The sequence below is a fragment of the Octopus sinensis genome, linkage group LG6 (genome assembly GCF_006345805.1).
Source record: "Octopus sinensis linkage group LG6, ASM634580v1, whole genome shotgun sequence".
In the NCBI taxonomy this organism is placed as follows: Eukaryota; Metazoa; Mollusca; class Cephalopoda; order Octopoda; family Octopodidae; genus Octopus; species Octopus sinensis.
This window is the reverse complement of record NC_043002.1, coordinates 55802850-55826138: the sequence shown is the minus strand read 5'-3', so window position 1 is coordinate 55826138 and position 23289 is coordinate 55802850. Positions and strand designations below refer to the sequence as shown.

The window sequence follows — 23289 nt, the reverse complement described above, 5'->3', positions numbered from 1 at the left end:
CAGCTGAAACCAGTTCAAAGTAGCAGTGGTTAGCAAAAGATTGCAGGCAAATGTTTCTGATGGCATAAAAAATGCACTCCAACTTCACCAGCACATATTCAGGGAAAACATTTGTAGTGCACTAAAACATGTGAAAAAGTAAAATTGTTTCCTTGCTGGACAAAATGCTTCATCGAAATTTTTTTTGTATTTACACTCTTGAGTTCAAATTCTGGGGAGGACAACTTTGCCTTTCATCCTTTGGTTGGGGGGGGGGTGCAATAAAATAAGTACCAGTTACATACTGGTGTTGATGTAATCGACTAACTGCCTCCCCCATAATTGCTGGTCTTGTGCTAAAATTTGAAACCAATAGGTAGCTACAAATTAGTACTTAGGACCTGGGATTATTGTTTGGGGAATTTTTTTACCCCCACCCACCCACCCACCCACCTAGTGCTTCAAAAATGGCATCAGACATGGTAACAAAATGCTACATTATTCCATGAAGATATAATTATCTTTGGAAAATTACTATTTGTAAATCTAACAAGAGATATTCAGCAACAGTACTTTGGAGTAAAGATTATGTACCAACATAACATGGCAGTCCTGGTTTAGGACTAATGTTGCTGTAATTTAGCCCCACGAGACATCATCTCCAGCTGAATACACGACACGATCTGTGTCCTTATATTTTCGAACAAGGGAATCTAGCACCCCCTCCCCCACTCAGCTCAAAACAATATCTGCGTATTGCGATTTCCGGGTTATTTCCCTTCATCAGCACAGATATTGTTTTGAGCTGAGTGAGCGTGCTAGATTCGTGTTCGAAAATATAAGGACACAGATCAGTTCATATTGCCAGCTGGAGACAATGTCTCCTGGGGCTAAATTACAGCAACATTCGTCCTAAACCAGGACTGCCATGTTATGTTGGCAAATAATCTTTACTCCGTAATTATCTTCGTTTTATTGCAAACCCACGACACACAAGCCTACAGTTACTAAGGGGAAACAACTCAATAGAAAATCAGGTAGACGACATACTGAATAATGGACTTTCAGATTTGTCGGGGAAGAGTTTGTAGTAGTTGTTGGTGAGAGGAGGTAATTTTACAAAAATATTCATTTACATGCTTTGTTAAGTCAGAGTAAACAGCGGGGGAGGGGGGGGCATTTTTAAAATGAAACTTTGCAGATACCTTTTCAATGGAGTAGATAATGATGTTCGTAAAATGTAGGAAAATAATGGCATGTATTCATTTCATTATTTTGTAGAAGCACCAAGAAATTTTATTAAAAAGTTGAATTACAATCAAAATACCTGACATTACCTGTGATGGCAAAGGTACACTTCCAATGTTGCCTGTCATCATAAAGTGGTAACACTCTAGTATAATAATAACAAAAGAATATATTCTCTTGAATTTCAACTGACCCCCACCCCACCACCACCACAAAAAAAAAGCCCAATGCAATAATTATTTCGTAACATTTTACATTATTAGATTAATTAATAAATTAACATTACCCAAAAGAATTACATAACATTTCAAGTATTCTTGGTCAGAAAACCAACCTGTTCATTATCTTCTGCTCAGGTTCTTGGTTAAATTAAAAAATTTCTTTTTTTCCTTAAGAGCTGTTCATTTCATTGAGTTATTTGAACCTTTTCTGGCTGGTTTTTGCTCCTTTCTTTATTTTTTTTCAGAGGTTATTTGTTATGTTTTTATAAACCAACTTGGCTGACACACAATCTTCAATGGCCATACCTACAAACAGAAATAAAAGGTGAGAACAGGAGAGACAAAGACAGCTCTGTATGGTTTGTTTTATCAACTATTCATGCTTTTAATAAAAATTTAATCTGATGTAATCCAGAGATGGATTCTGTGTCAGAGTGATGGTCATATAGCCATAAAGATTTTAGGGAAAAAAACCCCAAATAAACAAGTTAATGAATTTTATGTTGTATAAAATGGAAGAAACAGTAGAGAATTCAAAATATTGAACTTTCGTCTTTTGTTAAGAGACAAAGAAATGTTCCATGGTTTCTGCAATGGATGAATAAAGCTTAAAAAACGAAGACTTAAGCATCACTCAATAAGCAAACAGGACCTGGTAACCTGTATCCCACACTAATTGTTTTAAGTGCCTGTTCTGAGCAGACATCAAGGGGCCCTCTTGACCATTGAAGTGGGGGGAGAAATACACCAGTATATGACTGGTATTGAGTAGACGGGAGCAATTGGGAAATGATGAGTGTTGCTCAAGGATACAAAGTGGCACTTGGTCCACAGATTAAATGGCAGGATCAAACATGCGAAGAAGAGAATTCAAGTGGATTGTTATTTTGTAGAAAAAGAATTAGAAAGCATCACCTTGAGCAAGGGTCTTCTACTCTACTTTCATGCCAACCATAGCCTTCTGAGTGGATTTGCGAGATGGAAACTGAAAGAAGCCTATCATGTCTGTGTGTGTGTAAAGGGAAAATGTTGAAAATCCATCAAAATTTTCTCATATGTATGTGTGTGTAGGAAAAATACTGATCCAACCCATGCCAGCATGGAAAATGGACATTAAATGATGAGGATGACTGAGAAAATGCTGAAAATGCAATATTTTCTTATATGTATGTATGGATTAGATGTGTGTTTGTGTAATTAAAACAAGTTTAACGTTTTAGCATAAATGGAGAAAAACTTTATTCTATGAGTCTTATACAAATGAAAAACATAAAGATACGTTTTCAGAGAATAAATGTTTTTGTATCATAGTTTGACTGAAATTATATTGGAATACGTATTCTTGGGTGAGTTTAGTAGAGATAATTTATATAAACATATATAACAGAAGGATGCAAGGGAACAAGGAACAGTCAGAAGCAGTGGCGGCTTGTAGATGAAATTAGTTGGGGTGCTGCTTGAGAAAATTTTTAGCCCTTGTTCTAATAATTTTTATGTTCTCCTCAGCCTGTCCCTGGTTTTAGTGTATACATTTCTGAGTTTTGCAGTTAAAAGGAGTTTTTTGTAGTATAAGAAAAATGTTATATGATGATGATATGTGTGTGTGTTTTACATTTAGCTTCTCCAAAAATGTCTGTCTCTACCCCATCACTTGACAACCAGTGTTGGTATGTTTACATCCCGTAACTTAAGTGGTTTGGCAAAAGAAACCAATAGAAGTAGCAGGCTTAAGAAAAAAAATAAGTACTGGGGCTGATTCATTCCACTAAAAATTCTTCAAGGTGGTGCCCCAGCATGGCCACAGTCAAATGACTGAGACAAGTAAAAGATATATAACAGAGAGAGAGAGAGGATTATTTGTGATAAAAGGAAATACATACCAAGACTAATAAACATTGTGTTTTTATTCCTAAAATTTTGCTTTTGTCCACCGATGACTTCTCCAATTTCTCCAAAGACTTCGGCCTGAAGTTTAGAAATTTTAATACAATTAATCTCTCATTCACACAAATGTCAAACGGACAATTTAACTGACTTTTTTCATCCAAATAAGGCAAAGATCTTTGTTCTGAAGTGAGGATAACCTAAACACAAAGTAGCTACACATGAGGATAAGATATATATATATATATATATATATATATATATGAATGAGAGAGAGAGCAACTATGCTGAAATATCACTGACATGGTTGAGAGGTTGACAACCTTGTAGATCCAGTTCTGCTATCTGTGCACCTCACTCCACTCAGCTAGTGGTTTATGATTGTAGGCAGGTGGATTTAGATAAGGAGAAACCCTTTGGGGCTATGCCATTTCTGAGGCCCCTGCCATGAGCATAAGTGTTGGAATCTTCTGATAGACATCAATTAGGGAATGATAAACTATTGAAAAACAGAAAGGACCAATATTCCTTCCTTCCAAGTCCTGTTTTGATAAATTAGGTCAGTTATTAGATCCTCTTATGATTTCAGGGATATATCATAAATATATCTCTTGATATCATTGATATGACCCTAATCCTAATTGTTTATAATTCCAAGGTGACATCTATGGGTACAAGTGAAAAGAAAATGTTGATTGTTTTGTTTGTACCTTTCCTAAGTAGGGAAGTGAAGTAACCACAAGGTATTGTGTCAAGGTTGCAGGATTGGGTGACTGAGAATTAGCCTCATCCATGCCACAGTATTGAGACAAAATAGTTGACCTGATTTGTGAACAGAGGTATCTATCAGTGGGTGACTCAAACTGGCAAGGGAGGTGGGGGGAGAATTTTTCATATCTTAGTGAACTGAGACAATGAAATATTTGTAGTGAATTTGAACTCAGAAAAGGTGTAGACATAACTGAAATTTGCTTAGGGAATGCAAACCCAGCTTTTTAGGATGTTGAAAGCGTTTTCATTACCCCACAAAAATTTTAGTGGGTACACTTGCACCCACTGTTCCTGAACCTATGCTCATGAAGCATCTAATAGTGTCAAAACTTTTATATATCATGGTTGGAGTCTGCCCCCTGATTTTGAAGCCTACAAGTAAATTCAAATTGGAAGGGTATTTATTTATGAAACCCCAGTTAACGAGGAACATCTGTGCAGTTAGTGAACCCTTTACAAACAGAAACCAAATTTCTGATTTGAACCGAACAAATAAGATGCTGTTTATTTGAGATCTTCAATCAAAACCTCCTGAGCAAGTAGCTGAACAGGCAAGACAAGGAACTAACAAATCCATCAACATCATCCATATAATGCTTGAATGGGTCACAGGAAATTTTCAGAGGCAGATTTTCAACAGCCTGATATCATTTATATTGCCAATCTGCAACAGTTCTTACAGAAGATTGCAAACGAATGAAGCCACATGTAATAACGGTTTTAAATTTTGGCACAATGCTAGCAATTTTGTTGGAAAGTAGGCTGATTACTTTGGCCCCAGTGCTTAACTGGTACTTGTTTTATCAACCCCAAAAAGATGAAAGGCAAAGTCGATCCCAGTAGAATTTGAACTCAGAATGTAAAGGCAGACAAAATGCTGCTAACCATTTTGCCTGGTGTACTAATGGTTCTGCCAGTTTGCTGCCTCAAAACCACTTGTAATAATGGTGATGTTTCTTCACAACTATTGTGCCATCTCAAGACAAGGACACAAACATACAGGCTTCGTTCAGTTTCTCTCTACCAAATTCACATTGATCAGCCTGAGGAGGGGATAATGTGAATCTGAAACAGTGTGGTTGAGAAGCAAACCCCTTAATTGGACAGTTATGCCTACACCTTTTCTGAGTTCAAATTCACTGCAAATATTTTATTGTCTCTAAAATAGGTCATGTTTCAACATCAACTCAGTTGTGCCCCCTCCCTCCCTTGCCAGTTTGAGTCAGAAGAGCTGGTCACCCACTGATGGTTACCTCTGCTCACAAATCAGGTCAAATAACCATTTTGTCTCAATACTGTGGCATGGATGAGGTTAATTCTCAGTCACCCAATCCTGCAACCTTGTTGTGGTTACTTCACTTCCCTACAATCAACATTTTCCTCCCACTTGCACCCATAGATGTCACCTTGGAATCATAAACAATTAGGGTTAGGGTTATATCTATGATATCAAGAGGTATATTTATGATGTTAAGTGGTATATCTATAATATATCCCTGAAATCATAAAAGGATCTAACAACTATTTACATTTGACAGATATTTGTCCTCATTTTGTTTGTTGTTAACACAATGATATACCCTCCAGCCTTCATCAGGTGTCTTGGGGAAATTTCGAACCTGGGTTCTCATTCTTAAGGTATTTTTTTGATGTTATTATTATTATTCAGTTCACTGCCTGGAATCGAACTCGGAATCTTGGGGTTAGTAGCCAGTGCTCTTAACCGTTACGCCATATGCCTGAGTTCGAAATTTCCCCAAGACACCTGATGAAGGCTGGAGGGTTTATCAGCTAAAACATGTTAACAACAAACAAGATGAGGACAAATATCCATCTAATGTAAATAATGTACATAATTCTTCATCTCTTAAATATAGAACTGGATCTAACAACTGATCTAATTTATCACAACAGGACTAAGAAGGAATGAATATTGGTCCTTTCTGTTTTTCAATAGTTTTTTATTCCCTCATTGATGTCTATGAGAGGATTTGTTCCATGTCAATGAAACAACCAGTTACTTGCAACAGCAAACTATACCTACCCATTGCACCAATTTATAGACTGATAGATTGAATCAAAGAAAGCTAAGTATATTGGCAAAACCCATTTGCAGGGTATGAACCATGGCCTCAATCCATCTGTTAGAAATACCAGCCAAATCACTCTAATGTTTTCAATACAGAAGGACACATTAAATTTCCTATATATTCTATGCTTGACCAGTCATGGTTAGAAATACTTTGATCATCAGGTTGACCTGGGGTTAAACAATTAACAACAACAACTGAACAAAAAAATTTAACTACAAAACATGTAAGCCAATCTTTACCTTTGAAGCACCAAGCTCACCGCTGTATTTATGGGCCATTTCGTAATCTTCGACATAAACTATTGAAGACCTGGTCAACTCAGAGTCTACTTCTTGACATTCACCTAATGGGGCTCCGACAGCTGCAACGAGATTTATGTAACAGTTCAAACACCAGCAGAATGTCTCACATACATACATATACATATATATATATATATATATCATCATCATCATCATCATCGTTTAACGTCCGTTCTCCATGCTAGCATGGGTTGGACGGTTCGACCGGGGTTCTGGGAAGCCAGAAGGTTGCACCAGGCTCCAGTCTAATCTGGCAATGTTTCTACAGCTGGATGCCCTTCCTAACGCCAACCACTCCGTGAGTGTAGTGGGTGCTTTTTACGTGCCACCTGCACAGGTGCCAGGCGGGGCTGGCAACGGCCACGGTCAGATTGGTGTATTTTATGTGCCACCGGCACGGAAGCCAGTCGAGGCGGTGCTGGCATCGGCCACGAGTCGGATAGTGCTTTTTACGTACATATATATATATACACACATATATATACGTACATATATATATATACACACACACACACACAATCACATATCCATCTTAACAAGATTAAAAACAAAGGATTTTGTGGTGTGAAAGGAAGGTAGAAAAGAGGACTTACCTTGACTTGGCAAACGACTCCTGAAAAAGGAACTCCTTAAATTCCAAATAGAACTTGGTCAACACTGTGACACTCTCTGTACCCCTCTTTCAGGCCAGTGGATGGGTTTCTCATGCATCCATTCACATCCACTGTCCATGCAAAACGAGCCTTATTTCAAGTCCCTCACTTTAGGGGCATCACTCCTTAATGTCTCCCTTTGTCAATTCTTCACAGTTTAGTAATGGCAGATATATCGTCCACGTTCATTCAATCAGTCATTTATCCACATTCACCTATACTTGTTGATCAGTCTAAAAAGTGCTTAAAGCAAAGGTTTGTCAATGCATAAGTGTTACATACTCAGGCCCTTTGGCTGACTATAACACAAGAGTTAAATATTTTCTTTGAAAAAATGTATATACACACACACACAGAGCTAGAATGAAATTTATTAAAGCAAGTATCACACAAATGCACACAACAGTTTATCTGGACAATGAGGAAAACTCAATGCAGTCATTCAGTTTGTTGGAAATAGCAGTCACATATTCCTCAAATCACACCACACAGTTTTAACCCTTTTCTTACTTTATTTAATAAAAATTATAATAATGAGATTATTGCATAAGTTAGAAGCAAATACCTCATAGTAGACAGAATAAAAGACAGAAAAGTAATCACTAAAAGAGTCCTAAAGAGGAAAGAGTACGTATGTACATCGTGAATTTTAAGAAGCATGGAAGTTTGGAAGGAATGCAGTCTCCTGACAGTTCATAACCAACACAGGTGGTTTATTCTAAGCTTTGATAATTCTGAGAGTGATAAAAATGTTTCTGAAAGTCCTAGATGTGGTGCTGTTTTTTGATTTTATAAACATGTCTCTATGTTTGGTAAAGATATTGAATTGGAAAAGGTGGCCAAAACTGTTGTTGGGAAGATGGTAGATAATTTTGTGGCATTTTACCAAGTCATTTGCTAAATATTGAAACTTCAGCATATCAGTGCCCAAAAAAGCAAGACATTTAATATATGGAAAGTGTTTGTCTGGTAGCATGTCTCTGGACAACTTCCAGCAGATTGATATTCGGGACAAGATGGGGATTCAGACTGGAGTTGCAAACTTTAAGAGCAGACATACTATAGCCATATATAGCTTTAACTACTTGGCTGGTGAATGGCTGATAAATAATAATAATAATTGTGTACAGTGCTCAGGTGCACTACAACTCATCTAAAGTGTATATATAATCAGGTGTAGTTTCGACGGATTTCGGGAAGCATGAGGGCCTTAAAGGATGCAGTGTCATTGCAGTCAACAACTGATGCAGGCAGTTTATTCCACGCTTCAGCAACCCTGAGCGTGAAAAAATGTTTCCGAAAGTCATGGGAGCTGTGCTGTTTTCTGACTTTGTAGGCATGTCCACGTGTGTTAGACACATGGAGATCAAAAAGGTGTTCAGTGTTGTTGTTGGTGAGGTGGTTGATAACCTTGTGGGTGTTTACCAAGTCCGTCGCTAGACGCCGGAGCTTCAGTGAATCCATGCCCAGGGAAACAAGGCGCTCAGAATATGGTAGGTGTCTGATGGAGGGTATGCGTTTGGTTGCACGTCTCTGGACAGATTCCAGGAGGTCAATGTTCTGAGCAAGATAGGGATTCCAAACTGATGATGCGAATTCCAAGTGTGGTCGTACCATAGCTGTATACAGTTTTAAATAGATGGCTGGAGAGCGGCTAACAAAAGTCTTGCTGAGTGATGCCAAGACACCCTCGGCCTTCTTGACAATTTTAGAGATATGCTTTGTCCAACGCAAATCACTGCTGACAGTGATGCCTAGGTCACGCTTGCAAGAGGATTTCTTGATATCAGTGTTGTGGAGGGAGTATGTGGACGCAGGGTTTTTTCTCCCAAAATGCATGGTGGTACACTTGTCCACAGCCAGTTTCAGTTGCCAGTCTGTGATCCATTGCTGCATTGTGTCTAGGTCTGATTGCAGGAAAGAGTTGTAGACATCAGGATCAGTCCTCTTGATTTCAAGGTACAGCTTGATGTCGTCTGCATATTTCAATACTGTGGCATTCTTTAAATTGGCATCTATGTCATTAATGTATGCCACAAACAGGAGGGGACCAAGGACAGATCCCTGTGGTACACCCGATGACATCTCATATGGTGTAGAGTGCTGTCCTAGAACTGTGACTACCTCCTTTCGGCTGAGGATGAAGGATTTCAACCAGTTAAAAAGGTCATCCCCCACACCCATTGCAGAGAGTTTCACCATAAGCCTTTTGTGTGGCACAGAGTTGAAAGCCTTAGCAAAGTCAAGGTAGACAACATCCACCCATGAGCCACTGATAAAGATCTTATTGAGTGATATTAAAACAGACACCTTTAGAAATGTTGTTTATCCAATGCTGACAATGATGCTGAGGTCACATTCCCTAGTAGACTTCTTAACATTGGTGTTGTTGAAGGAGTAAGTTAATTCCAGATTTTTCCATCAAAAATGTCTTTGGTCAGCTTTTGTTGCCAGATTGCAAGAAAGATCTAAAGCTAATTAGATCCATTCTTTTTATATCAAAGTATCACTTATATCAAAGTATCACTTAATGTCACCTGCATATTCAAGTTAACATCTATTTCATTAATATATGAAACACACAACATGGGACCCAGAAGAGATCCCTGTAGGACACCAGATGTCATCACATAAGATGCAGAATGTTGTCCTAGTATTTTGACAACTGCTTTTCTACAGAGAATGAAAGACTTCAAACAGTTATAAAGATTAGTCTTCACATCTACAGAATCTATGCTACACATCCATTGCAGAGAGCTTCAACATACGTTGTTCATGTGGTACAGAATTAAAAGCTTTGGTGAAGTTGAGATAGATAAAATCCACCCATGAACTGCTGCCTGCAGTTTAGGTAATATCTTCAATAAATTTAATGAGTTGGCAATTATTGTAGGTGGAGTTGGGGATCAATCCAAATTGTGAGGATTGAATAAAGTTATGAGAATTCCAGAATTTAAAGAGTCTCTTTTTGATGCAGTAATATAATAATAATAATAAAACATTGTGTACAGTGCTCAGGTGCACTACAACTCATCTAAAGTGTATGTATAGTACATAGGGTAATGTATAAGCGTCAGGAAAAGAACAGTGCATGAGTCATGACATACACATATGTGTATGAGTATGGAAGGGGGACAATCAGGTGTAGTTTCGGTGGATTTTGGAAAGCATGAGGGCCTTAAAGGATGCAGTGTCATGGCAGTCAACAACTGACGCAGGCAGTTTGTTCCATGCTTCAGCAACTCTGAGCGTGAAAAAATGTTTCCGAAAGTCAAGGGAGCTAAGCTGTTTTCTGACTTTGTAGGCATGTCCATGTGTGTTGGACACATGGAGATCAAAAAGGTGTACTCCATCAATCTGTGAGTTTGACTGCATTATAATTGGTGATGTGTGGTCACCTTCTTTGAACAACGCTGACTATTTTGTCACTGTTCTCAAGTAACACAGTTATTATGGCTGAAGTGGAAACACAGTGAAACCGGGTGCAGTAGAAAGAGCCTACCCTGCTTGAAAAGCAGACAAGTAACGTCATGAAGACCAGGAAAGGTATAGTCGTGCATTTACAAAGACAGCATATTTCTGATGAAAGACACAATCTTTGTTTCAATTAATTTAGAAAATAATGAATAACTTTGGGTGGAATTTAGAACAGAAGTTGACATGGAATTTTGATGGAAGATTATAATTTAGATAACCTTAAAATGGGAATTAGATGGATTGGTATCAAAAGGACACGTTGGATATCATATTCTTCAAACGATTGTTTGAAAAAGACGGAGTAATTGCAGTTTCAGCATAGATCAGGAATTATGGGAATGAGGTGTAGGGTGAGATAGAAAGAGATAGAAAGAGGGGTCTTGGGAGAGAGAGAGAGAGAGAGAGAGATGTACAGTGAGAAAGATGGTTGTTAGAGGAATGTAAGGGTGGCTATGGTGAGTGAAGAACAAAGATTGGGGAGGTCATCAACATATGAGAGGATGTTGAGAATGATAGCAGGTAAGAGATGATGGGGTATGACAGTCCAAAAATGTCACTCAGAGGAGAGAAAGAGAAATGGAATGGGAAAGGATGATATTGAGAATGAGAAGGGATGGTTGAGAAAGAGAAGCAGTTTTAGTGAGAAGACATAACTGGTAGCACAAGGAGGGGCGGGGGGGAACGGTATGGATTCTGTGCAGATTCTGTTCTTGTATGATTACAGCAGGTGATGAGTGTTAGGAAGATAAGAGTAGGGTGGGGTGGGGGAAGCTTTGATGGGGAACGTTTAGTGCAGGGCCGAGTGAGTGTATAAACACACACACACACACATTTTCCTTCTAAGCATCTCTATTTATACGAACCATTAATGTGAGTACCAGCTTTGACCCAGTCTTTCATTAAAAGAGGTTGTTTGCTTCCTGTGGCAGTAACAATAACGTCAGCATCTTTGACAGCTTCTTCTATGGTGCCACACACTTTCGCTCCAGTGTCATCACCAAACATTCTGGCGTTTGCCTTATTTCTACTCCAAACATTTACCTAGAACACAAGAATGTCAGAAAATGAAATTGGATAATTCTTCCATAGTAACTTTTATGGTATCTAAAACAGTGAAGTTGGAGACAGTGTAGGGGTTTACATTTAACAAAGAGGGATCACTACAAGAAGTATGAGAGACACTTAGAAATAGATGGGGAGGACATGACATGATCAGTTGGATTTTTGAAGGCAGTACCCCAAAAAGGATGCAGTCCAATGACTAAAACCAGTGGACCGAGTTCTGTTACAAGTCCTAGGCCTTGTGAGGCCGGAGCTTAATCTGGTTTGCATGGTGTATAAGTGACTGACATTACAACACTCCTCCTGAATGGGATGCCAGTCCTTTGCAGGGTTAACTTCCCAACTGTTGCTGGAACTCATTTACAACTGTGTGGACTGGAGCAATGTGAAATGAAGCATTTTGCTCAAGAACACTAGGAATCATTAAACATCTATTTTCCATGCTGGCATGGGTTGGACAGTTTGGCTGGAGCTGGTAAGGTCAGGATCCACTTCAAATTCCATAGTCTGTTTTGGCATGCTTTCTATAGCTGGATGCCCTTTCTAATGCGAACCACTCTACAGAGTGTGTACTGGGTGCTTTTCACATGGCACCAGCACAGGAGCTTATGAGTGTGAGAGCAACATCCAAACCACTAGGCCATGAACCAGTATCAAAAACAAATTCACTTGACACAATGCTATAAAGTTATAGGAACAGTCAACTGAACCAATCTCAGGGCCACAAAAAGTCCTTATTTGCTGGGATTAACAGCGAAATTAATCAGAGCAGGATTTAAGGTAAGGTTACCTTCTCAATTCACACCAACTCATAAAGGCCAGTTTCCCGGTTTCAGTGGCAGATAAATTCACCTCTTGGATGGGACGCTGGTCCGTTGCAGTGTTACTCATTTTTGCTACCTGAGTGGACTGGAGCAACGTGAAATGAGGTGTCTTGCTCAAGAACACAATGCATTGCCCGGTCCAGGAATTGAAACCACAATCTTACAATCATGAGTCCAACATCCTAACCACTAAGCCACATGCCTCCACAGACAAGATTTGAATTACAACATTAGTAAATATCACAAAACATTTTGTCAACCATTTCTGTGCCACTGCCACCTCCATCACCAACACTGACACCAACACCACCGCCACTACCACACTGATGAGGAACAGAAACAAATACTTTACCTGAGAAAATGTGAAGGATGTTGTTAAAGCCGCAAAGTGGGATCTAGCCTGCACACCTGAACCAATAATGGCTAAAACTTTAGGTTCTGGCACTGATAGATACTGAAGGGAAAAAACAAAAGTAAATTAGATTCATTAAATTAATTGGTAATTAGGCTGGGATTGGGATATGAATGTTTGTTTGTAGATGAGACAAGGAAAACATGAAAGAGTTCTCTACCCTAGCACAGGAAATATATTATACCACCTTTCTACAAGTGCCACCAGGGAGCAGTAAAATCAACTCAATGTATACGAGACAAGCTGGTAGAAACGTAAGCATGCCGGGCGAACTGCTTAGCGGTATTTCGTTTGTCTTTATATTTTGAGTTCAAATTCTGGCAAAATCAACTTTACCTTTCATCCTTTTGGGGTTGATAAATTAAGTACCAGTTACATACTGATGAGGGCGATCTAATCGACTGGAACCCCCCTCCCCAAAATTTCAGGCCTTGTGCTTAGAGTAGAGAAGAATGTGTATGGATGAATTATACAAAGATTTCTAAATCCAACCATGCTTACATACTTGAACAGGTTGAATGTGGTGGTGCACAGAGTCTGAAGAAATGGTGTGCTCAATGTCAGAATGAAATAAACTTGAATAGTATTTTGTAAAATATGGTGTTTTTCCCTTCAAACTTGACATTATCAATGTCAACCTCATTGATGTCAGCCTCATTTTTGTTATCTTCAGTCCTGATGATGCTGTTGTCTCTCTCGTTACTCCTGATTTCGTCATTGTCAACCTAAATCCTGTCTCTGTAGGATTGAATAACAAATTCTGAGATCGGTGATCACTTTTTATTTTATTCTTTTACTTGTTTCAGTCATTTGACTGTGGCCATGCTGGAGCACTACCTTTTAATCAAAGAAATTAACCCCAGGACTTATTCTTTGTAAGCTTGGTACTTATTTTATTGGTCTCTTTTGCTGAACTGCTAAGTTATGGGGATGTACATCATTTGTCAAGCAATGGTGTGTATGTGTGGGAGGAACAAACACAGACACACACATATACGATGGGATTCTTTCAGTTTCCGTCTACCAAATCCACTCGCAAGGCTTTGGTCGGCTCGAGGCTACAATAGAAGACACTTGCCCAAGGTGCTGCATAGTGGGACTGAACCTGGAACCATGTGTTTGGGAAGCAAGCTTCTTATCACACACCCACGCCTGTCAAGGAATTGTAAAAGAATTAAGCAATAAAAAGTTTGGTGAACAATTACAAGTTTTTTTCATAACAAAATTTGCCATGCCAAACGTTAGCCTAAACATACATCCATTTCGTACATTAGGTGACAAGACAAGAACAAAAATAAATAAGTTTAATATTTTATTCATTAATACCATTTCTTGATTATCTTAAACGCAGCACCGTCATCACCAGCAGTAACAATAATGTCTGCTATAATAAGGAATACAACAACAACAACAGAACAAATTGCAACGTTTAATAACAATGTATAGAATTGGATTTAAAAGACTTCAATGTAAATGGTATTCAATATTGTAAACATGAATTTGTGATAGATAAGAAGAACAGATCCACTCACAGAATTTAAATGAATTATCTATAACATGTTGAATAACGGTAGTACCAAAATACCTCACAGAGCACCAGTCCTTGGCATCTTGGAACTTTACTTGTGTTATCTTATCTCTAAAAACTAATTCATCAATCACTTAGTGCTAGCAGGAGAGGTTATTCAACTAATGCTTTTCAATATAGTTCAATATAATGTCATTCACAGGCTTCTTTCCTTCTTTTATTTTTTTATTCTACCAATCGCCAACATCGTATGATGTCTTACATTAAACTGATGTAGGATTCAATAAAAGGTTGGCTATCAGTGGAATGCTATACCCTGCTAGTGTTAAGTGTCTGGAAAATAATTCGATGATAAAATAGTACAATTAAAACTTTGGGATATATGCAATTGAAGCAGTATTAAATTAAAACAGTTATCTTTATATCATACTAAATGTATGCACTCTGTCAATAGACCAGTCACTGTGGTATTTGTCCTGAAATAAAATCTCTTATGGACTTGCTGTGTTAAAAACACAATAAATATCAAAGGAGACAAACATTTTCCCAGCAGCAGCTAGCAAGGACACCAGATGCATTTTGGTCTTTTGGGGGCCTTCTCAACAGTAAGTACATAGGTTCAGGAACAAAGGGTGCTAGAGGAGCAAGTGCATCCAATAAAATTTTGTCAAGGGACAATGAAAATGCTTTGAACATCCTCTTGAAAAACTAGGTTTGCACCCACTAAACAAATTTTATTCCTGCACTTATGGGTATGTACTCACAGCCAGTCACATTCTTGGAGGACAATTCATCACTTCTGATATAGGAAAAAAAAAAGAATAAAACACCGATGTTTTGAATAGTCACAACAATTAAAAGAGAAAAAGAAAGATCAACAGTATCTTACTTTAACCCTTTTGTTACTGTATTTCTGTTGAATTCCTCTGTGTTTCTTTCAATTAATTTTAAATATAACAAAGAATTTAGTAAAATAACTCAGTCATCATTAAGCTAGTGTTAGGAACATAAATTGTGACTAAAGTTTGGTGGAAGATTTTAATTGAAAACTTAAGAAAACAAGACATTTGTACTCAGAGCCAAAGGCGGTTTCATCCAGATTGGTATTGAAAGGATTAAAAAGAATGATAGATTTTCATGTTGACAGTAGGTTCACTGTTGTCCTGTTCTGTCCCATATTTGTGTTTATATTGGATAAAGAAGCTATAGAATAATTACCTTTGTTGCAATAACTGTCACTGCTGCCGTCCTCATTGCTGTGATCACTGTTCCATCGATCACCTACAGACAAGGAATATTACAAGTTACAAGAACTGCAGCCAAATCACATTCAAATCACACCCTTGAAAACAGAAGAGCCCATTGGATAACATAGTCCTTGAATTACAAAATGATCAAGATTGGAACGATTTTGATCATAATCCAGTTTTTTCAGACTTGACCTAGGGTTAAACAACAAGAATGCAATGATTGTTATCTCAGCCATGGACACCACCACTCATAGCAAAACAAAAACAAAAAAAACACATCATGATGTCTTTGTTACCATCAACAACAACAATTCGAACACTTATCAAATCAACAGAAGAACCTTGAAGTGGATGTGGTAGATGAACTTGCTCAAGACACAATCAGTGCTTCTGAAAGTGGATGGTGCATCCCACTGAGAGCAGTGTGAAATTTTATGTGGGTACTAGGAACAAACAGGCTGCTTTCAGTTTCCCTCAACCAAATCCACTGACAAGGCTTTGGCTGATCCAGGGCCAACCAAAGCCTTGTGAAGAAGACCCATGCCTGAAGTATAACACAGTAGGATTGAACCCCAAAACCATTTGGTTGGGAAGCAGATTTCTTACCACACAGTAACAATATCAAAAGTTAAAAACAAAGCATTTCTAGCTAAAGGCTTAAGATATACAGAAATAAAAGTGAAGTGACCCCAGCTGGTTGTTGGGTGGAGGTTTGGGACCCGATTCAATGCTTATCAAATTGATTCATGAACAAAAACACTTTAGTGTATCCACTCTGTAATATTCTGTTTAACCCTTCTGTTACCATATTTCTGTTGAGATACTCTGTGTTTCTTTCAATTAATTTTAAATATAACAAAGAATTTAGCAAAATAATTTACTTATCATTAAGCTGGTGTTAGGAACATAAATTATGACCAAGGTTTGGTGGAAGATTTTAATTGAGAACTTATGAAAACAAGACATTTGTACTCAGAGCCAGAGGAATGATTTGAGGGAGATTTTAGTTACTATTTCTAAAAGTGCAAAGTGACCACAATGAGGTTCCCACAAGCGCAAGTTTATTTTAGTGCTGTAAGGAAGAAGGTTCTGGAAAGGTTCTGTCAATTTTGGAGGAGAAGGAAGAAAGAGGAAAAGGAAGAAAAAGGAGAACAGAAGAGGGGGTAGGAGGAAAGATGAGGAAGGGGAGATGAGGAGAGGAGGAGAGGAGGAAAGATGAGGAAGGGGAGATGAGGGGAGGAGGAAAAGTTGGTTGGTAGATGGGAAATTCAGAGAAGTGACAAAGAGATAGAGGAGCATAGAGGGAAACAGAGAATAAAGGTGTGAAAAAGGTTAACGACTGACATAGGACTTTTTGCTCAACCGCTTAAATAGAATTAAATAGAATTATCATCACAAGAAGCCAAAAGGACGGAAGAGAAGGATTAAACAGATAAAGAAGTAAAATTGGGGAAAAAAAAGTGAGGAAGAATATATATATCCACACACATTGTCCTTTGTACACCCTGATGATTTTCCATACAAGGTATTTAAAAGGCAAAATTATATGTTTTGTAATTTTAATTTTGTTAATTAATAAATGTTAATTAATAAATTAATTTGTATCCATTAGATCTCTCTCTTTTCTAACTTGGTAATAATTTTTGAGATATATCATCATCATCATTTAACGTCCGCTTTCCAAGCTAGTATGGGTTGGACGATTTGACTGAGGTCTGGCGAACCAGATGGCTGCACCAGGCTCCAATCTGATCTCGCAGAGTTTCTACAGTTGGATGCCCTTCCTAACACCAACCACTCTGAGAGTGTAATGGGTGCTTTTATGTGCCACCGGCACGAGGGCCAGTCAGGCGGTACTGGCAACAGCCATGCTCAAATGGTGTTTTTTATGTGCCACCTGCAGTACAGCGGCACTAGCAACGACCTCGCTCAAATGCTTTTTTACGTGCCACTGGCACAATGCCAGTAAGGCGACGCTGGTAACGATCACACACAAATGGTGCTTTTTACATGCCACCAGCACAGAAGCCAGTTAGCTGCTCTGGCAAAGATCATGCTCGGATTGTGCTCATAGCACTCCACTAGCACGGATGCCAGTCATTGAATTTGATTTTGATTTCGAATTCACTTGCCTCAACAGGTCTTCGCAAGCAGAGTTTAGTGTCCATTGAAGGAAAGGTACGCATTAGTGGGTTGGTTACACCCCTGGCATAGGCCACAAGGCTATGGTCTCACTTGGCTTGCCGGGTCTTCTCAAGCACAGCATATTTCCAAAGATCTTGGTTACTAGTCATTGCCTGGGTGAGACCTAATGTTCGAAGGTCATGCTTCACCACCTCATCCCAGGTCTTCCTGGGTCTACTTCTTCCACAGGTTCCCTCAACCACTAGGATGTGGCACTTTTTTTACACAGCTATCCTCATCCATTCTCGCTGCATGACCATACCAGCACAGTCGTCTCTCTCTTGCACACCACACATGATGCTTCTTAGGTCCAACTTTTCTCTCAAGATACTTATACTCTATCGAGTATGCACACTGACATTACACATCCAGCAGAGCATACTGGCTTCATTTCTTGTGAGCTTATGCATGTCCTCAGCAGTCACGGCACATGTTTCACTGCCATGTAGCATGGCTGTACATACACATGCATCATACAGTCTACCTTTTACTCTGAGTGAGAGGCCCTTTGTCACCAGCAGAGGTAAGAGCTCTCTGACCTTTGCCTAAGCTATTCTTATTCTAGCAGCTACACTTTCAGTGCACCCTCCTCCGCTACTGATTTGGTCACCTAAATAACGGAAGTTATCAAGCTTGCCGGGTCTTCTCAAGCACAGCATATTTCCAAAAGTCTTGGTCGCTAGTCATTTCCTTGGTGAGGCCTAATGTTCAAAGGTTGTGCTTCACCACTTCATCCCAGGTCTTCCTGAGTCTACCTCTTCCACAGGTTCCCTCAACTGCTAGGGTGTGGGAGGTGTTATAATATTATTCCACAGCCATACAAACAATCCAACATACCTCCATCATCAGCTACTCCATGGATATCATTATGGTTTTGACACCAGGGCAATATATACATATATATGTAAGAATGTGTGTACAATTAAAGAAAGCCAAGTGCTGTTGTTAGATTTGAAAAAACAGAAACCTACACTCAAAAGTTTGCCATTGGTGCTGCTAAATACAACAATGGCAGCATCATGGGAAGGAATATCTTTGTTTTGTGGGAAAACAGTGACAAGTTTGGTAGCAATAATGTTGTCTGCAGCACTGTAACATGGCATTATGAGACACAATCTGGAAAAGGAAGGTTAGAAAAAAATAATTGAGCTTCTTAAAAAAAAACATGATTGGAATTTATACAAACACACACACACTTAAACATAAATTTCGTGTTACACTAAGAAGTGGTGTATGGTACTAAAATTTTTGACTTAAACAACAAATTACTCCAAATAAGTGGTTTGTACTGGGTTCAAGTTTTATTAGTTGTGATAATGAAGTCAAACCAAATAATGATATTTTGAAATAATTTAATATACATATTTCAGGTTTGCCTAATATATATAATAGGATATGCATCCATTATGTAAATCTTCTTAAAAGTTTTAACTGAGGAAGGTCTTACATAATGAATGTAATTTCTATTATATGTTACAGACCTGAAATGTACATACTAAATCATTTCAAAATATCACTATTTGGTCTGACTTCTTAATAACAACTTAGAGAGAGCGGGAGAGATCATCATCATTTACTGTCCATTTTCCGTGGCTGTATGGGTTTGAATTTCATGTAACAAAAATACACAATGGACAAGAAGGGAACAGGAATAAAAAAAGCCTAATAACAGCACAGATATAGTCAACTGTCACTAGTGAGGAAATCACCAAGACACTGAGAGCCATCAACAACTAGAACAGAAGGGATACGGTTCCTGGCTTCTGGTTAAAACACCTCACCTCTACCCATGTGCATACAATATCTGCATTTAATTAAATGCTAAGCCAACCACAATCAATAGCTGAGTTAACACTAGTGAGGAAACTGTTCTTGATCCCTAAAAACAAAAGCACCCACAAAAATTACAGGCCCATAAAATGCCTACAAACAACATACAAAACCCTCACATTAATTATATACAACTGGCTTATTAAACATCTGGAAACTGATGCCTTACCAGAAGTTCAAAAGGGGTGCTGGAAGGGATGTATGGCTGTTAAAGTACAGCTACAAGTGTATAAGGCCATTGTTGAAAACCACAAAAAGATGGAAACAAGTCTCAGCATGCTATGGATGGATTACAAGGTTTTTAACAGCATTCCACATTCATGGATATTGGAGTCACTCCACATAATAAGGCAGCCTGCAAACTGCTAAAATGAGTTATGAGTTATGCAATGACAAAATGGAAAACTGTTATGCCATTGAAAAATAGGGAGACTATTATAAAAGCCAGCCCTATATTTATAAGAAGAGGAACCTTCCAAGGTGATTTGCTGCCCTGCCTACTTTTCTGCCTTGCTCAATGAGTTAGAAAACCTCCTAAAAATTGTCAATAGTTTCAACAAAGACATAAGGATGAGTAAAGAATTCAACAAATGTGCCAAAGTAACATTAAGAAGCAGCTAAATTAACTGGCACTGGAAATATCATAGTTGACCTAAACACTGGAATTAAAGAAGTAGATCATAATCACTCATACAAAATACCTAGGAATAGTCAAGGCAGCTAATAGACAACACATGGAAATGAAAATTAAGAATGAATACCATAGAAGTGATATTGAACCAGTGCATGTGTTGTTATTGGTGTAATGACTCCACAAGACACAACAATACTATAGAAGAGTTAGACTAATATTATAAGCTTAAGTCAATGCTAGAAATAAAATTGGTATAAATATGCTGGCCATGCCAGTTGTAAACTACAGCTATTATATAATTAACTGGAATTTAAGTGAATTGAAAAATTTAGATAGAAAAACCAGGAAACCACTGACAACATACCGAAGCCATCATCCTGAAGTAGATATAGAATATGCCCTAACCGGCACACATACTTGGACAGTTCAAATGCTTAGAAACAAAGAATGGAAAGCTCAAATGTAATAAACAAATAGGAAAAAAAAAAAAAAGAAAGGACTGCCTTCTCTATACACAAGAAATGATAAAATAGAAAGCTGAAACAAACTATATTGAGATACTAAATTTAGACAAGAACACAACAGAAATGGTAAAACAAACAAAAAAATAACATGAAAACGAACATAATCTCAAGAAGAAATGGAGAGAAAAATCACTGTGTGGTCAATACCTTGCAAGGCTTGACAGAGAAGCCAAAGTGAAAGTCAACAATGGCTCAAAAACTCCAGAACAAAAGCAGAAATAGAGGAACTTTACTAAGCAAGACCAATGTCTGCTCACAAACTATGGAGATAAAAATCAAGAAAACTAATTCTAACAGGAAATGCATCATTGTGCAGCCAACACAATGAGACAGTTGACCGCATCATCTCCAGTTGCCCAGTGCTTGCCAAATGTGAGTATTATACACGGGGATGACTTGTTTGGCAGCTACATTTGCTGGGCAATAATAGCAACACTTCAAAGTGAACACAAATAAGTAGTAAAAATATGTATCGAAGACGGTACATGACAACGACCCGGTTACAATAATCTGGAATATGCTGTCCAAACTGACAAAGAGATCAAGGTGAACAGTTCAGACAATAAAAGACAAGAAAACAAGCAAATGCAGAATGATAGACATTCTGGTGAAAATATTTTGTTTGAAAAGTAAGGAGAGTATCAAAGCACAAGGACCTTGAAACTGAAAAACTCACGATGTGAAGCAGGACGGTGAAAACAATACGGCGAGTTATTGGAGCATTAGACATGATTTTAAATATAGAAATATAGAAGACATATGATGGTTCATAACATTACTCGTGGCTCTGCTAGGAACAACTCACATCTTGTTGAAGACGTTTCAATAGAATAACTCAAACAGAACAATCTTCACACAGTGCACACACCCACAAGTACCGAGGAATTACAGGTCCAACAAAATAACAACCTACCTTACACACACCAACATAGCATACACTAATTATAACAAGTAATTAAACCTCATAACAAATGAAACTGGTGTAAGAGGAGTCTATGCTCCCTTAATCCTCTTAGAAATAAGAACACAATGCTGCACGCATCCCAGGAACAAGGAGGTGCACCAGGTAGGGAAGTAAAAGCTGACATGAAACTACCGAAAAAAAAAAAGGCTTATTATCAGTTTGGAACCCCTATCTTGCTCAGAACATTGACCTCCTGGAATCTGTCCAGAGACGTGCAACCAAACGCATACCCTCCATCAGACACCTACCGTATTCTGAGCGCCTTGTTTCCCTGGGCATGGATTCACTGAAGCTCCGGCATCTGGCGACGGACTTGGTAAACACCCACAAAGTTATCAACCACCTCACCAACAACAACACTGAACACCTTTTTGATCTCCATGTGTCTAACACACGTGGACATGCCTACAAAGTCAGAAAACAACACAGCTCCCATGACTTTCGGAAACATTTTTTCACGCTCAGAGTTGCTGAAGCATGGAATAAACTGCCTGCGTCAGTTGTTGACTGCCATGACACTGCATCCTTTAAGGCCCTCATGCTTTCCGAAATCCGCCGAAACTACACCTGATTATATATACACTTTAGATGAGTTGTAGTGTACCTGAGCACTGTACACAATTATTATTATTATAGTAATAATAATAATGGCGCTAAACTGAAATGACCGAATATAAACTTTTTGTTTTATGAACAAAATTTTCGCAATGAAATAAGTTGTCTCAGTTATGTTGGAATTTAAATTAATAATAGTTAAAAAAACCTGAAGATTTCTCACAAACAAGTCTATACAGAGAAAACTTACAAATCAACTTAATTAAAAGTATTTCATACAAACCCATTATTCTCTTTAACTTCAATTAAAGTTTTACAAGGTTGTATAATCTTTACGTTTTTGGTGACAGAATATTGCTTAAGGGTGTCTTCTAAGACAGGTATAAGATGTTGGTAAGTTAAAACTTTCCTGACTTCTTCGGCACTTACAAATCTAACGGCTTCTGCCATGCTGAGAGTTCAACAACAAAATCTTAAACTTCTAAATGATAAACTTTGCCCTATTTCTTTCTCTCTTTCCGTCTCTACATCGTTATCATTACTATTCTTTTTCTGTCCCGCCATGTACTCTGTTCCTACCCCTTTTCTCTGTCTAGTACCCCACCAACCCTCTGAATTATTCCTCCACTTATTTCCCCCACATAATAAGTAGGTTATTTTATAAAACACGATTATATTTTCTTTCATTTCCATCTGCGACGTAGAGGGCGACCTTAAACCAACGTGCCGTATCTATTCATATAATCTTTTTTTTTATCTTTTGTTTCCGTCATTTGATTGCGGCCATGCTGGGGCTCCGCCTTGAAGGATTTTAGTCGAACAAATCGACCCCAAGATTTATTTTTTTTAAGCATGGTACTTATTTTATCGGTCTCTTTTTGCCGAACTGCTAAC

At 38.2% G+C, this 23289-nt stretch overlaps 1 protein-coding gene across 2 annotated transcripts; it reads right to left on the bottom strand.

The window, feature by feature from the left end:
• Positions 1–1240: 1240 nt before the first annotated feature.
• LOC115213112 (ketimine reductase mu-crystallin) lies at positions 1241–23021 on the bottom strand. 2 transcript variants are annotated; one of them, XM_029782042.2, is made up of 8 exons: positions 22679–23021; positions 18860–19004; positions 15673–15735; positions 12867–12968; positions 11492–11669; positions 6436–6557; positions 3329–3413; positions 1241–1754 (listed from the first exon to the last, which is right to left on the bottom strand). In XM_029782042.2, the coding sequence occupies exons 1-8, from the start codon at positions 22843–22845 to the stop codon at positions 1690–1692; spliced, it is 927 nt and encodes a 308-aa protein (XP_029637902.1). In that variant the 5' UTR covers positions 22846–23021; the 3' UTR covers positions 1241–1689. The 2 variants fall into 2 exon arrangements, with proteins under 2 accessions (XP_029637902.1, XP_036359829.1); XM_036503936.1 differs by lacking the exon at positions 22679–23021 and adding an exon at positions 21790–21821.
• Between the last annotated feature and the right edge of the window lie 268 nt (positions 23022–23289).

Bases quoted from the DNA above. Each gene is read 5' to 3' on its own strand.
- LOC115213112 (XM_029782042.2), bottom strand. From the start codon at position 22,845: ATGGCAGAAGCCGTTAGATTTGTAAGTGCCGAAGAAGTCAGGAAAGTT. The intron at 15,736-18,859 runs GTAGGTTTCTGT...CCTTGTCTGTAG, and splicing joins CCAATGGCAAACTTTTGAGT to GTGATCGATGGAACAGTGAT. The intron at 12,969-15,672 runs GTAATTATTCTA...TTTTCCCTTCAG, and splicing joins TGACAGTTATTGCAACAAAG to TATCTATCAGTGCCAGAACC.